Below are 15,065 nucleotides of genomic sequence, written 5' to 3'. Positions count from 1 at the left end.
ATTTTTATTTAAAAAAATATAATTTCTATAAGATAATTCGCCCTTCTCACTCTCTCTCAATCTGTCTCAATCGCTCTCTCCCTTTTCTTCGACAAAAACGCTGCACATCTTCGTGACGGTAATATTGTTATTATTGCGTTTCATCCGTAAAAAAATTACGAAGCGATTAAAGAAGATTCACTTCAAAAAGCAGCAATCGTGAGCTCCGAGTAGGTCCAATATAGAAAAGTATGTGACGATTTTTTTAAATTAATCTTTTAATTCCAGTTACGACAAGCGATTGTGCGAAAGCGGGTTGTCACGACTGCCGACCGACATCTCAAGGCCTAGCCTGCTACTGTGCGCCTGGGTATGAACCACAGAATGGAACCTGCGTCGGTAAGTACCAATCATTTAACGCCTGTATGTATGTACTGATTTCCTTATAGAATAATAACCATTCAAAGTACAGATTAATATGACGTCATCTAATAAAGAAACTCTTACAGTCTAATATCACTGAGATATGTGAACCTTAACCAACTAGATTCTGCTAATCAGAGAGCAGAATAACTGGCTAAAGCCACTCTGATGGATTTTGATGTTTTACTTTTGATTTTATTATATTGAATTGGTCTGTATTTTTAGATAGCGACGAATGTCAGTGGCTTGGATTGTGCTCGCAGAGATGTCATAACACACCGGGCGCGTATACGTGCGCGTGCGCTACAGGGTATACGCTCAAGAGTGACCATCGCTCGTGTGTTGCTACCAATGGTGAGGCTTATACTTTTGTTTTAGTCTTCTGCTGTTCTAACTGCTGTAGCATAAATGTTAAACAGTATAGAGATATGGTAAAAATAAGTCAAAATTGTATGAAAGAATAAAAATATCGGACTTTCATTTTAAGTATTAGGTTATTTTTAACTGGCTATAATATTAGTGCAATGTCTCTTTGACTAAGGACTGATAAAGAAGAATAATCTGAAGATATACATATACAATAATCATACTTCTATTTAGCATTAGATGAATTTTGTTACAACTATATTTCTGTCATGAATAAAGTTTTATTATTTTCGGGTAAATACTAAAATGAGCAGTGTTGAGCTTCAGCGTGCGACTCTCATACCTAAGGTCGTAGGTTCGATCGCCGGCTGTGCACCAATGGACTTTCTTTCTATGTGCGCAGTTAACATTTGCTCGAACGGTGAAGGAAAACATCTTGAGGAAACCGACATGTCTTAGACCCGACGATGGCGGGTGTCACGCACTGGAGGCTGATCACCTACTTGCCTATTAGATTTAAAAATGATCATGAAACAGATTCATAAATCTGAGGCCAAGACCTAAAGAGGTTGTAGCGCCACTGATTTATTTATTTATTTATAAACAAAACAACATGACTGAAACATAAACAACAGCAGCAAGTCAAATTGTAATTGTAACATTTTTCTATATATTTATTGCGTATAAATGCACAATTTTTTTTTTAGATCCTGTGGGTGAGGCGTTGTCTTTGGTAGCAGTGACGCAGAGTGACGTAAAGCGCGTTTGGGCTGACGGGCACAAATCGATTGGCAATACGTCCCTGTTAGCGCTTAACGTACGCGCTATTGACATACTTTACTCGAATAGGTGAGGAAAATGATTTATCACGTAATAAATAATTATAATTTATGCATAACCAACAATTATACTGATCAGACTTTATTAAATTCTTATGCGAATACAGGAATACAACCAGTATACGAATGAGAAGTCGAAAATCGTCGATGTTTCAATTGGTTTGTGACCTTTTAATGGCGCAAGTAGTATGGATTCCCGGGCACTGCCTCACCCACTGCTTCGGTAAAAAAAAGCTGTTTCGGAGGCAGCGCCCGCCTAAAAAAAAAAAAAAATAAAAAAAAAGTTTGTACTCTAACCCCACTAAACAGGACGTGTGGAGTCGAATGCACTCACTCCCGAAGTGATATTTCGCTCTGTTTCGAAGTTAGGTTTTTCTGTACGTTGCTGATCAATCTATTTACTAATCACCTGTCTAATGTCTCGCCCAATACGTTACCCTCATTTACTAATTACCGAGTCAGTTTCGTACCTATCATTAGCTAATTATCATCTGCATTTACCTGCATTGCACCAGGAATGGACGGGAAAAGGATTTGATTGAAAATTAAAAATATGATTACCATGTTTTATGTGTTTATTTGCATTACGTTACAGTACAATTTTACTAGTGCCATGTCATTTCTTGGTGAGTCATACGAAAAGTTTCTGAGGTAATCTTCCAAACTGAAACCCCAGAACTTGTAGTACAAATATACCACACAATACTCCCCACATAACGCGGAATAGATATCCTGAACGCTAGCTGTATTATAGCTCCACACCCGACAATTTCTTCTTAAAAAATCTGTTATTACTCTGATCGGTTTACGACCAAAGGAATCAAAATATTCTCCAACTTTTTCGTGGTTGATATGAATAGCTACCCAATGAGAGCCTGGTTGTGAGTCAGGGTCGAGATTGCATATAATAAATGCGGGTAAGTGTATGTGCATTGGTAGGCGATTCGAGGGGTAAACGCTATACTGGATGCTGGGATGTATTCTATGGAGACTCATTTGCAGGTTTAATGTATTCATTTTTACTCCAACGCGTTTGACCTTCTACTCTTATATATTGCACTAAATACAATTCCAATTCCTATCAATCATCCACCTCAACTAACATCACGTTGTATTGACATCCCAATATATGTAATATCTTATAGGTATGCATTTATTTAGAAAAGTAGGGAAAGTATAAATGAGAAACCATTTGTTATTTATTATATTTCATTCTGTTTATTTTTCTCAATTTAATTATAAGTACATAAAAGTCATTTCTTAACTACTATAATCCACACATACATTTCTGTTCTTATCTATTTCTATAATATTTGAAAACTCTGCATAAACTACACAGTTAATTGTTTCAGTCAATGCGCTCTCGAATCTTACTTCCATTCTCACACTACCATGACGAATGAGATTCCAATGAATATTAGAGTTAGCTGATAAGTCGGGGGTTAAATCAAAGGCTAGTAAACAATATCCATCTGAGTATTGTTCCCTCGATATCCCATTACCTTCGTTAAGAAAATGTATACCGGTGCCTGAGTACAGTGTGTGGTATGCGCTGGCAAATACATCGTTTGGGAATGATGGTTGTAATGATTTTGATGGTATTTGTTGACCGTCTATATATAAACTAAAAGAGCAAATACCGAAGTTTTCAAAGTTGAATGGGTTTTTATTGTAACTACCATTGAAGGCTGTATTATTAACAAAACCTATAATACATCTCTTAGGAACCTGTCCTAAAAATATATTGTCCAGTGTTTTACCCTGCACACCAGATGGTATGGTCAGGACTTTCACTTCACCTCTTGTTATAGGATATTTAGCTGTAGTAGTAGCAAGAACCTTTTGATGAGCTATTAGTATTGACGGATTAATTTTTGCTCTGCGTATTATTAAATTTGCCTCTGTTATACAGACTTTGTACTTATTATCTGCATTCTGTGACATGAGGTTAAATGTTTCTCTCGATCTAACTAATTTCATAGATAATTCGACCCCGTTAATGAGGAATTTATCTTGATTGAATATATCCCCATGTAAATGTCCAATCATTTCAACGTCCTTACTATCCTTTGAAAGTTGTTGCCTTTTGTAAAAACCTTTATTTGCCTCATTAGTTTCATTCATTTTACCAGCTGTATCCTCATACCACAAACCACATGTCAAATGTGATTTTTTGGCGGATGATGAATAATTTAAAAGAGTTTCTATGAAAGCACGATATGCATAAGTATTATTTGGGGGTGACACAAGTTTTTGGTTTAGGTAAACATCCAATTGGTTAAATAGAGAATGTAACCAATTATTGACTGGTGCCACTACATTAGCTGCATTGACCACAGAACCGTCTTGATTTTTAATTTGGGCTTTGAGATGGAGTAAAGTATGTGAAAGGTCTATGTAGTCATCTCCTGTACCAGGGATTTGGAATTCGATAGGTCCATCATCACTTAATGAAGAAATTGGTTTGTAGTGTATCCAGTGTCCATATTCGATACTTGTTTGTGTGGAAGGAAGAGCAAACAGATCCAATTCAGATTTAACACACTCGCAAGAATGATTATGAATAAATGACATTATGATAAGTTTGAAAATATATCCTTGGAAATATTAATATTTTTGTTCCTTATTTTCTTTGAAGCGCCTTTCACCTTGAGTGGTGAAACTCGAATGAGCTCATTACTATATTTTCATCTTTTATTAACACCCGATCCAGTCATAAGTTGATCAATTTTGGTATCAACTTTGTGTTTAAGGTTAGAACTAGCCTTTTTCAAACAAGTTTTGTGTTATATAAAAAACACTTAAATTTCTATGGTGACTTCCTTTTGTAAATATATCAACAACTCTACCGTCAGATTCTCTCATTAAATCATCTATGATTATCAAATGAGGATTTTTACCATCAAACATATGCAAATCAGACAGCCCTTGATGATAATTTACTCCAGGTATATTATAAAGTGGCTGCATTTCATCATAACACCATGTAATTTCAGAAAAAAATCATTACATGCACTACCCCTGTGTTTTATGAATTGTGCAACAAAGTTTGATTTTCCACATCCTGTTGGACCTGCTATGATGGCAGCAAATGGATGAATAAAATGAATCATTTTTTATACTTCTTTCTACTTTGGGTGTCTCAATAAAACTGAACATTTTTGTCTTATAAATTTTATTTATACATAAAAGTTACAGTAAAATAAATAAGGTAATATCTAAATAAAGAATAATAATAAGAAAACATTATCTTACAATTACAAAACACATTATCAATAAATAATAATTTACAACTAAATTTCATTCACATATTATTAATAATCTAGTCCACTTTTCTTTTTTTCTTTTTTTAGTTGGAATTGTTAACTAGTTTATAATGACCCAGTGGTAGCGTATCTATATTATTTGGTAGAATGTATCGCTTGGTATCATTAAAAGATAAACATGTTTTATTTATTTCTTGTGTGAAAATGGTATGTTTTAATGATTTAAATCGATACATTTTACAAAATTGAACATTTTCATTAAATAAGCATGACTTATAATTATCTAACGTTAATTTTTTAGTGACACATTTGTTAACACCCTTCGCCTTAGTAATAATTTTATCATCCACCTGTAATGCATACATTTTTGATCGCAAACCCACAAATTCTGTAAAGATTTTACCACAATTTTCATCTTTGAAATAACCCAATTTTTTCTTATTTACTTGAGGAAAATTAAAAACATTGTTTGCATCATAATCTGATGTATCGAAATGTGTACAAATGTCTGGTTTTATATCATTATAAAAGTTACTAGTAAATATTTGATAAATGAGACTGTCGGTATCTGTGTACAGTAGTTTCAGATTTGAAGTAAATTTCTCTTTCATGTAATTATAGTGGAAATCATACATTAGCGTTTTAGATATATCTAATATACAAAACCCGAGATAAATAGGTTTATTATAAATTAATTTCATTTTGTTTAATTGAATTGCAACAAGACTTTCAGAAAATATTGAAACACTGTGAAAATGTGGTTGAGCAATTAGATCCCCAGCCCCCAATACTTTGCCCCTATTTTCCCAGTGGGTTAACAGTTTAACGTTAACTCGTTTCTCAATATTTTCCATAGTCTTACCAAAAACAGCGTTGTTCATAAGTTTATAGAAATCCTTCTCAAAATCAGAATTAGCTCGAGTTCTTAATTGTGTATTAAGGTCTATATATTTCTTTAACCATGGACTCTGCTTAAATTTTAATATTCTATGAACTTTTAATAATTTTAAACCCATTTTCAAACATTGAATTAAATTTCGATAATGAATAATATATTTGGATTTATTTCTTAAGTTTGGAATCAATCTAATTTCCTTAGCGTCCCCAACTGGTATATTTTCTGGACAAAGAGGTAAATCTGAATGTTTATTATGTAAATCCACCGGATACTCCAGATCTACCTCTAAGATAAAACCTATATCTGATGAACAACTAACATTAAAATCTGTATCAGCACTAACCCACTCAAAACCACCTGTAGGTAGATATTGCGACATTGCCCAACCATAAAGATTATTGGCATCGAAATACATTAAGAATGACTCTTTATCTTTCACATTAAAGTCAGACATGTAAACATTATTTGCTTTTGCATAGCGAGTGCTACATTGCGAAACACCACCACGAATTCCTGATTTAATAAAAGCAATCATATCAATATCAGAAAGTAATTCAATTTCTGTTTTAGTCTGTTTTAACATAGCATCCCAACTTAATCCAGGTGCTGTATAGTAATGAGCCGGATCTAAATCGTACGTTTGAATGCAAACGCACCTAAAATTTTCAAAAATATCTGCTAACAGTAAAACATCCGTTTTTAAATAAAGATTTGAATAATCCAACATATTTTTACAATTGAAATGGTTCCAAACATCTTTGGCATGGTTGTAATCTTCATTAGAAATAATGGAATCTGTAAGAGTACTGTAAAAGTGTGGAAGATCTGGAAGTTGATTGTAGTTTAATGTATCAAAATCTTTAATAAATTCATATGGAAATACACCTTTTTTAGTAAGCCGTTTAAAGTCTTCTGAATTGGGAAACATTTTGATAATTCTTTAAAATTATCCTTGTTTAAATTTTTTGCTAAAGTATCTAAGCTACTGGGTAAAAATTTTAGGGAATCCACAAAACGTAAAGTAACATTACTGTTATTGATTTTTAGAACCTTTGAAAATGATATGTATTTTTCTTTATTTTGCGGGAGAACTTCTACCTGACCTTCATCAAAGTTTAAGGCATGTACGATAAAATGTGCATCATAATGACTTAAATTGTGCAAGAAGACTGGTATAGTGTAAGGTACTCTAAATTTTTCTGAACAAAGTTTATGTATGACCCCAACAAATTTCCCCGTAAACCAATCGTGGTAAATCATTGAATCCCCACACAAAATTTTATCACAAATATAACAATGATTAGATTTGCTAACTATATCTTGCTGTATTGGTGATAATTTATCAGTGACTTTTTGGAAACCAATTTTTTTAACAATTGTTGTCAAATTATCTTTCAGTGATTCCATAAATTTTAAAGCACAATTTTCTCCAGTATATGTTACATATTTAGACAATTTATCATCGTATGAGCATTTAATGTAGTATCCAAAACTATATACATTATGTTTTTGTACATTTATGGTATGTGATTTTGAAGGATCGTTTGAACATGATGCTAAAGGACTTAAAAAAGCCTCAAAATCCGCATATATAACAAAAGGTAACATCAATTTACGTTGAAATTTATCAAAACTTAATTTATTTTCAGATACAATATCGCCCCACCAATTTTTTTTATTTTTATCTACGCTTGGTATTTGTGTACAAATATGTCTGCAATCATTTTTTTGATGGTTATTTAAACGTTCAGGTGTTGAAAAATATTGTAAACAAAAGTCACATAGATATATGGCTTCCTTGGATTTTGAAATTTGACTACTTATTAATCGTGACATATTTTTTATATAACAATAATGACCGATCTTACCCTGTGTCAAATATAGTAAATTTATATGAGTCTGCATTTTATTCTTTGTAAAATACAAAGGCCCGACAATACAATGTTTTTTTCTTTGTTCATTATATTCTAATCCAAAAACATTAATGCTAATATTATTAAGACTTTCAATTTTGTGTATATCGTTTAATTTAACTGGAAATTTTATATTACCGAACTTTAATTTATGACTGTGTTTGGTGTATGATGATACTCTATCCGAATTTTTATGAATTGGAAACAGAGCAGATAACAGTGCCCACTTAAAACAGGCGTCATCAGTGTTTTTGACATTTATAACAGCTTTTTTTGTTTTTATATCATGTGGTAACTCTATAAAGGATTTTCCTCTTAAAGGGTTAAATTGATTCAAATTGATATCCAAATGTAAAATTTTTTTCAGACTCCACCCACTATCCTTTCTCTCAAATGAATTTATATAGTTAATTAAAGATTTTGTGAGAGTTGTATAAAATATATTTAAATCATCACCAATACAAATAATAAAATTCATTGATTGGAAATCAAAAGTGTTATTTATGTTTTTTGTTTCCTGAACAAAATCACCATATAAAATGAAATTTATTTTAAAATTGTGTGATCTTCTATAGATTTGTTTATTATTGTAAATATTGTATCTTTAACTGACGCAAGAAATAAATCTGGGGTCTCAAACTGTAAATCATTTTGATTTTCTGAAGTTACTCTATAGGTTATTATTCTATTACCGAACGCAGTCTCAATTATCTTAACATTAGGTTTTATTGAATGCTGTATTTTATCTACCTTATTTTTGTGTGCATTGCTTCTTAGATGACAAGCGAAATATTTTTTGGAAACATTTGTATTACATGTACTGCAAAATTTCGTATTCGAATTATTACCTATATTCGATGTTGATGGCTCTTGAGACCGTGACAGTTCCATGTTTGATCCAGATTTTATTATTTTGATGTCAGCTGAGTTAATATCACCATCTGCTTTTCTTTTGGTTCCGCGACCCATTTGATGAACCCTATCGAATAAAATTTTATATTATTTAACTGTTAGAAATGCGAAAAGAGAACTCATAACAAAACAAAAAATAGATAAATAAATAATATGATTATTTAATATACTCACAGTTTCCCTTCGAATTCATCACATAGCACCATCATTCCTTGATCATAAAATGAGTGATTTAAATCATTTTTTTCTACTTCATCACAAATTTTGAAAAGTTCATTTGTATCAACGGGTAAGCTTTCAAATTCATTATCCATTTCATCAAAAAAAACACTAACACATTCTTGAGACATTGTATATATAATATATATGTATTCGTTTCACAACAATATTTTTATCACACACTTTTTACGTTAATGCGCAAAGGTCTTCAACAAAAAGCACAATGATTGTCTTTGTACAATGCAACATAGTATTTATACTAGTGGATAGCTGAAACATTACTTAATTATAATTAACATATGGTATTGGAATCCGGTAGTTAGTTAATTAATTACTAATAAAGTCATCTAAGATAATAAGTATATAAAGCTTTTCATTAAGAAGCTAAAGATAAATCTAATTTTTAAAACTGTAATGTTTTACACTATCTTCCTCGGATATCTCTTTTGTTATGTTATATACAATATCCTTTATCTGAAGATCAATATTGGAATCGTTTTTCATGTAATATTTAACACGAATATCTGTATTTTTCCAATGTTGGGAGGCCGGGATTTCTTTCAACTTTTTTAAACTATATAATTCAATTTTCACAAGTATATCAGCGTCCATTCCATCATCTTTATCTGTTGATATATATGAAATGCTTCCCTCCTTCCCTGCACGACCAACAGTTGAAGAAAGTTTAGTTTTTTTCTTCTTTCGGTCAGGCTCTTGAAGAAAAAAGTCATCTAAACGACTGGTCCCCTTATTTTTATTTACTGTATGTATGTTTGAAACCTCTTCTTCATCAGATAATACGTAATAATTATAGGGCCTAAAACATTTTTCCACATCTTTCAGGTTGTATGAAGACTGAAATATAATATAAACAAATCAAAATGTGTTTTAAAAATAAATAAGAATTATTAAAGAATTTACTGAAACCAAATTTAAAAAAAAATATATATATATATAAATAACTCACCTCCATTTTTGATAATACAAATAAATTTCTTCACGTTGACCTGTGGATGGATTCGTACCACAAAACTATATTTTTCTTAAGAATATCTGTATTTATATAAGAAATTAATCGATAAAAAATCGATGGTTACCTCAAGAATTTACAAAACAATTATAAATTCATTATCATTCTAATGTTGTCATTAAAAACAAATTAAATCTCAATTAAACATCATTACAACCATCATTCCCAAACGATGTATTTGCCAGCGCATACCACACACTGTACTCAGGCACCGGTATACATTTTCTTAACGAAGGTAATGGGATATCGAGGGAACAATACTCAGATGGATATTGTTTACTAGCCTTTGATTTAACCCCCGACTTATCAGCTAACTCTAATATTCATTGGAATCTCATTCGTCATGGTAGTGTGAGAATGGAAGTAAGATTCGAGAGCGCATTGACTGAAACAATTAACTGTGTAGTTTATGCAGAGTTTTCAAATATTATAGAAATAGATAAGAACAGAAATGTATGTGTGGATTATAGTAGTTAAGAAATGACTTTTATGTACTTATAATTAAATTGAGAAAAATAAACAGAATGAAATATAATAAATAACAAATGGTTTCTCATTTATACTTTCCCTACTTTTCTAAATAAATGCATACCTATAAGATATTACATATATTGGGATGTCAATACAACGTGATGTTAGTTGAGGTGGATGATTGATAGGAATTGGAATTGTATTTAGTGCAATATATAAGAGTAGAAGGTCAAACGCGTTGGAGTAAAAATGAATACATTAAACCTGCAAATGAGTCTCCATAGAATACATCCCAGCATCCAGTATAGCGTTTACCCCTCGAATCGCCTACCAATGCACATACACTTACCCGCATTTATTATATGCAATCTCGACCCTGACTCACAACCAGGCTCTCATTGGGTAGCTATTCATATCAACCACGAAAAAGTTGGAGAATATTTTGATTCCTTTGGTCGTAAACCGATCAGAGTAATAACAGATTTTTTAAGAAGAAATTGTCGGGTGTGGAGCTATAATACAGCTAGCGTTCAGGATATCTATTCCGCGTTATGTGGGGAGTATTGTGTGGTATATTTGTACTACAAGTTCTGGGGTTTCAGTTTGGAAGATTACCTCAGAAACTTTTCGTATGACTCACCAAGAAATGACATGGCACTAGTAAAATTGTACTGTAACGTAATGCAAATAAACACATAAAACATGGTAATCATATTTTTAATTTTCAATCAAATCCTTTTCCCGTCCATTCCTGGTGCAATGCAGGTAAATGCAGATGATAATTAGCTAATGATAGGTACGAAACTGACTCGGTAATTAGTAAATGAGGGTAACGTATTGGGCGAGACATTAGACAGGTGATTAGTAAATAGATTGATCAGCAACGTACAGAAAAACCTAACTTCGAAACAGAGCGAAATATCACTTCGGGAGTGAGTGCATTCGACTCCACACGTCCTGTTTAGTGGGGTTAGAGTACAAACTTTTTTTTTTTTTTTTTTTTTAGGCGGGCGCTGCCTCCGAAACAGCTTTTTTTTACCGAAGCAGTGGGTGAGGCAGTGCCCGGGAATCCATACTACTGGCGCAATTTAATGACTATTTGTTATGGTGTGTATGTCATTGGTCTTAGTATATAAATTAATTATTTAATTCTGTTCGACGTCGTGGTGGACAAAAAAACTGTGTTCAGTTTGTTTCAAACACTGTTATAAACTTCTTTTTTATCCCAGATTATGTATACAATAAATAAATAATTATTCGACAATGTTAATATGGCGTTGTTTTAGTTTAAAAGTGTTATAGAAAATAGAGTTAGCATTCTGCTTACTCTCCTTCAATGGCATTTAGCATGGAGAGTGTTTAGAGGAATTGTTCGGATTAATACTTGAAACTTGGAATTTCATCATCGGACGTCGAGACAGAACACAAAATACCTTCCGTATCACCTCGGCGTCTGTCGTTTCACAACTGAGTGTTCCTTAAGACAGTTTTTACTATGTGGAACCAGGATTCTTCAAGAAAAGAGCGTACTAATGCTTAGAAAGCCGGCAACGCACTTGCGAGCCTTTTGGCAACGTGAGTGGCCATGGGCGATTGTATCACGTGAGCATCCTGCCCGTTTGTTCCTTTTTACATAAAAAAGTGTTGTAATGTTTTTTATTTGCTATGCACTGGTAGTCTATTAATGAAATCGTATTTTTTTTCAGATCGATCTGTTACATTCACCACAATGTGAGTCGTTCGGGCATTGTGTGCGCACGCGCTGATAACTTCTCGCAACGTACGCATCTACGTACACCTGATCTATTTCCCGATCTGGAATGTAAGTGAAATTTATTCATACATCCAATAGACATTCCTCTTTGGGTTTTACGCTCAGATCATCTGATTAATTGTTCATTTATTTTTACCAAGTATTCAGTTCAGTCATTCTGTCTTGTCGTTGTCATATGCATTTAACTTTGGATGTAAGAAAAACGGGTTTTCACACATTAGTGCAAGCTAGGGAGTGAATACAGGGCCTCAGAGTTCAGACTGCTTTACCGCTAGACGTGTTTCATGTTCCTCACATTAACTATGCAAAAATCTCAGCTTTTTAGCGCGCAGCCCGGGCATAGAACGATCAATATTAAAGCCTTGACTTCTTTAAGCTATCGCGGAATATGGTTAAAAGTAGTATTAAAAATATCCAAAGCGCAAAATCACCTCCATCATGAGCATACCCCACATACACACCTCACACTATCACACAACACAGCCAATTTAGGTATTACTTAGTTAAATGTATTGAATAATTTTTATTGCTTTTTCCCTTTTGTAAATGTTTGAAGCTTTTGTAAATATTATTTATTCCATCTTTGGCTATATATTTAGTGTAATTGTTTGTATATATATTTTTTGTTAGCTTTAGGAATACGAAAATAATAAATAATTAATTTCATTCATAATTGTCCCGCTGTGGATATCAATAATAATTATGCAGCGAGTTATATAGATGTCAATTTTTGTATGTAAGATGAAAACGCCAATGTGTATTTATAAATATATATTATAAAATAAAAATAAATTAAAATTCATTTAATTCAGCCCACTATAAATCCATATATTGTTAGTAGAGACTTATCTATATATATAAAAAGAAAATGGTGTTCGTTTGAGGCTCTTTCACGCTTAAACCACTGATCGTATCGACATGAAACTACCACTATTCGATGCGAAATTTGGTTTATGGCTATTTATTTTTTTAATTCCAACGTTCCTTCATTTTTTTATTTCTGTTTTACTTTTATGAAATTTTTTCCCGCTAATAAAAACAAAAGAGGCTTCCTAGAACCGCAAAACGTCAACATCTGTTAAAAACTCGATTTTCGAAATATTTCAATTTTCTTAGCGGGAAGTTAAAAAGAAGAATAATAAAAATATGAAAAAAAATAAAATAATGAAACATAAAATTTATTTTAATTCGTCCAGCAAAGCGGGCGCGAAACGGCTAGTAACTTATATGTGAAAACTAATCAGAGAACCAGGTGGACCATGGCTCAGTCCAGTAGGTAGTTTCAACAGCACCGTTTCAGAGACCCTTGTAGTTGCTTTCGAATTCTTATAAACCGCGGATAAACCATCAGTTATATAATAATTCTTTTTTTTTTAAACAGCGGTGTCCCACCTGGCTGTGGACTGGATCTCTGGAAACTGGTACCTGTCAGACGAAGCCCGCGAAGTGATCTACGTGTGTGATCACGATTTTCGTGCCTGTCGCTTACTACTCGACACTGCTCTTAGTAAAGTACATGGATTCGTAGTGGATCCACTTGTTGGGTGAGTAATAAAAAAAAGTACGTGCGTACAAAGTACACAAGTCAGAAGTGAGACATCTTTGGCAAACTTATTTTTAAGTCTTGTTTATATTTATACACATCTAAACTTTAGATTTCCGAGACTTAGACGGAGGGAAAAATGAGAATTTTACCACTTTCGCGCCTAAAGAAGTTTCACTTCAAAAAATACTTATCTCCTTGTGCCATCCTATCTATATATAATATCAAACTATCAAGATATAAACTCACAAAACGCATACAAATTATGCTAGCCGACTGGGATTCTGATTCTGCGGAGGCCTTGGTACATATTTTGGCATGGTATATATTTGTACACACTAACTCTGAATATATATATTACTAGCAGACCCGAAAGCGTTGTGATCATATATCAATGAATCAAAATATTTTTTATGTGTCAAGTAATAAAAAAAAAATTTTTGGGGTGGACCAACCTTACCACTCAAACACAACCCACACACACAACAGGTGATAAAAAATAGTTTACAACCTTTTCCCAGGCTCTACAACTTCGAAAAACACTGGTTTGAAAATAAATTTACTAGTGTAGTAATAAAATTGTCTAATTATTTTATATTTTAAATAAACTTCGTCGCAACATCTTCATTTGTTTAACAGTGAGAGCTAAAATTAGTGTTGCTAGTCCAATAATGTGTTTTTATTATATAGGGAAATGTTTTGGGCCGTATGGGGCGGGTCTCCTGCGCAAGTGGAAGCCTGTTCTTTAAGTGGTGAAGCGCGGCGCAGTGTAGCATCGCGCAGACTTGTATACCCTTCAGCACTTACCATGGAACCCGCAGCGCGGTTGTTGTATTGGGCTGACGCGTATCTGGATACAATTGAACGTATCCGATATGATGGAACTGGGAGAATGACTCTACGTAAAGGTTACTCAGTAAGTATAGTAAATATTTAGCTTTCACAGACAATATTTATGTGTTATTACCTTTCATTCACAACAAAAAAGTCGAAAGTCAAAAAACAATTAATCATATAGGTAACATAATGTACACTTATGAACAATAAAGAAATACATATTAATGCTTCTAATTTTACATTTATTGCCAGTTCTCAAATCAAGGGCGTAGAAGGGAAGAGATGAACTGGCAATAAACTCTCCGCCACTCTTTTTAATCGCCATGGTTGTTTTGAAACACCGCAACCAAACCACATACATTTTTTACCGTGTGGGCACATGCGGTACATTGCAATGGCCTTTAGGGCCGTTTAAGTATTACGTAAGCAGATTTACTGCAATTTATCCCCCCTTCCTATTTTCAGCAAAAGTAAGCAAACCTCTCAAAAATAATAGTACATAAACGTTTTAATTTTTTGTAGGAATCCTCGAAAATGCATTTCGTTTTCAAGCATAGACAATGTGTTGGTAATTCGTGTGAAAAAGTAATTAATT

General features: G+C 32.9%; 1 protein-coding gene across 1 annotated transcript in view; it reads left to right on the top strand.

Annotated features, from left to right (window-relative positions):
* Window positions 1–15,065, top strand: part of LOC125050270 (prolow-density lipoprotein receptor-related protein 1) — a 76,224-nt gene that overhangs the window by 8,187 nt on the left and 52,972 nt on the right. Inside the window, exons 4-9 of the mRNA XM_047649997.1 lie at window positions 268–378; window positions 628–756; window positions 1,476–1,617; window positions 12,023–12,138; window positions 13,472–13,634; window positions 14,324–14,549. Of these exons, the coding sequence (XP_047505953.1) occupies window positions 268–378; window positions 628–756; window positions 1,476–1,617; window positions 12,023–12,138; window positions 13,472–13,634; window positions 14,324–14,549 (887 nt within the window). The remainder of the gene's footprint in view (window positions 1–267; window positions 379–627; window positions 757–1,475; window positions 1,618–12,022; window positions 12,139–13,471; window positions 13,635–14,323; window positions 14,550–15,065) is intronic.

This window comes from Pieris napi, chromosome 6, assembly GCF_905475465.1.
Source record: "Pieris napi chromosome 6, ilPieNapi1.2, whole genome shotgun sequence".
In the NCBI taxonomy this organism is placed as follows: Eukaryota; Metazoa; Arthropoda; class Insecta; order Lepidoptera; family Pieridae; genus Pieris; species Pieris napi.
The sequence above is the reverse complement of the archived record's forward strand: the minus strand, read 5'-3'. Positions and strand labels throughout refer to the sequence as shown.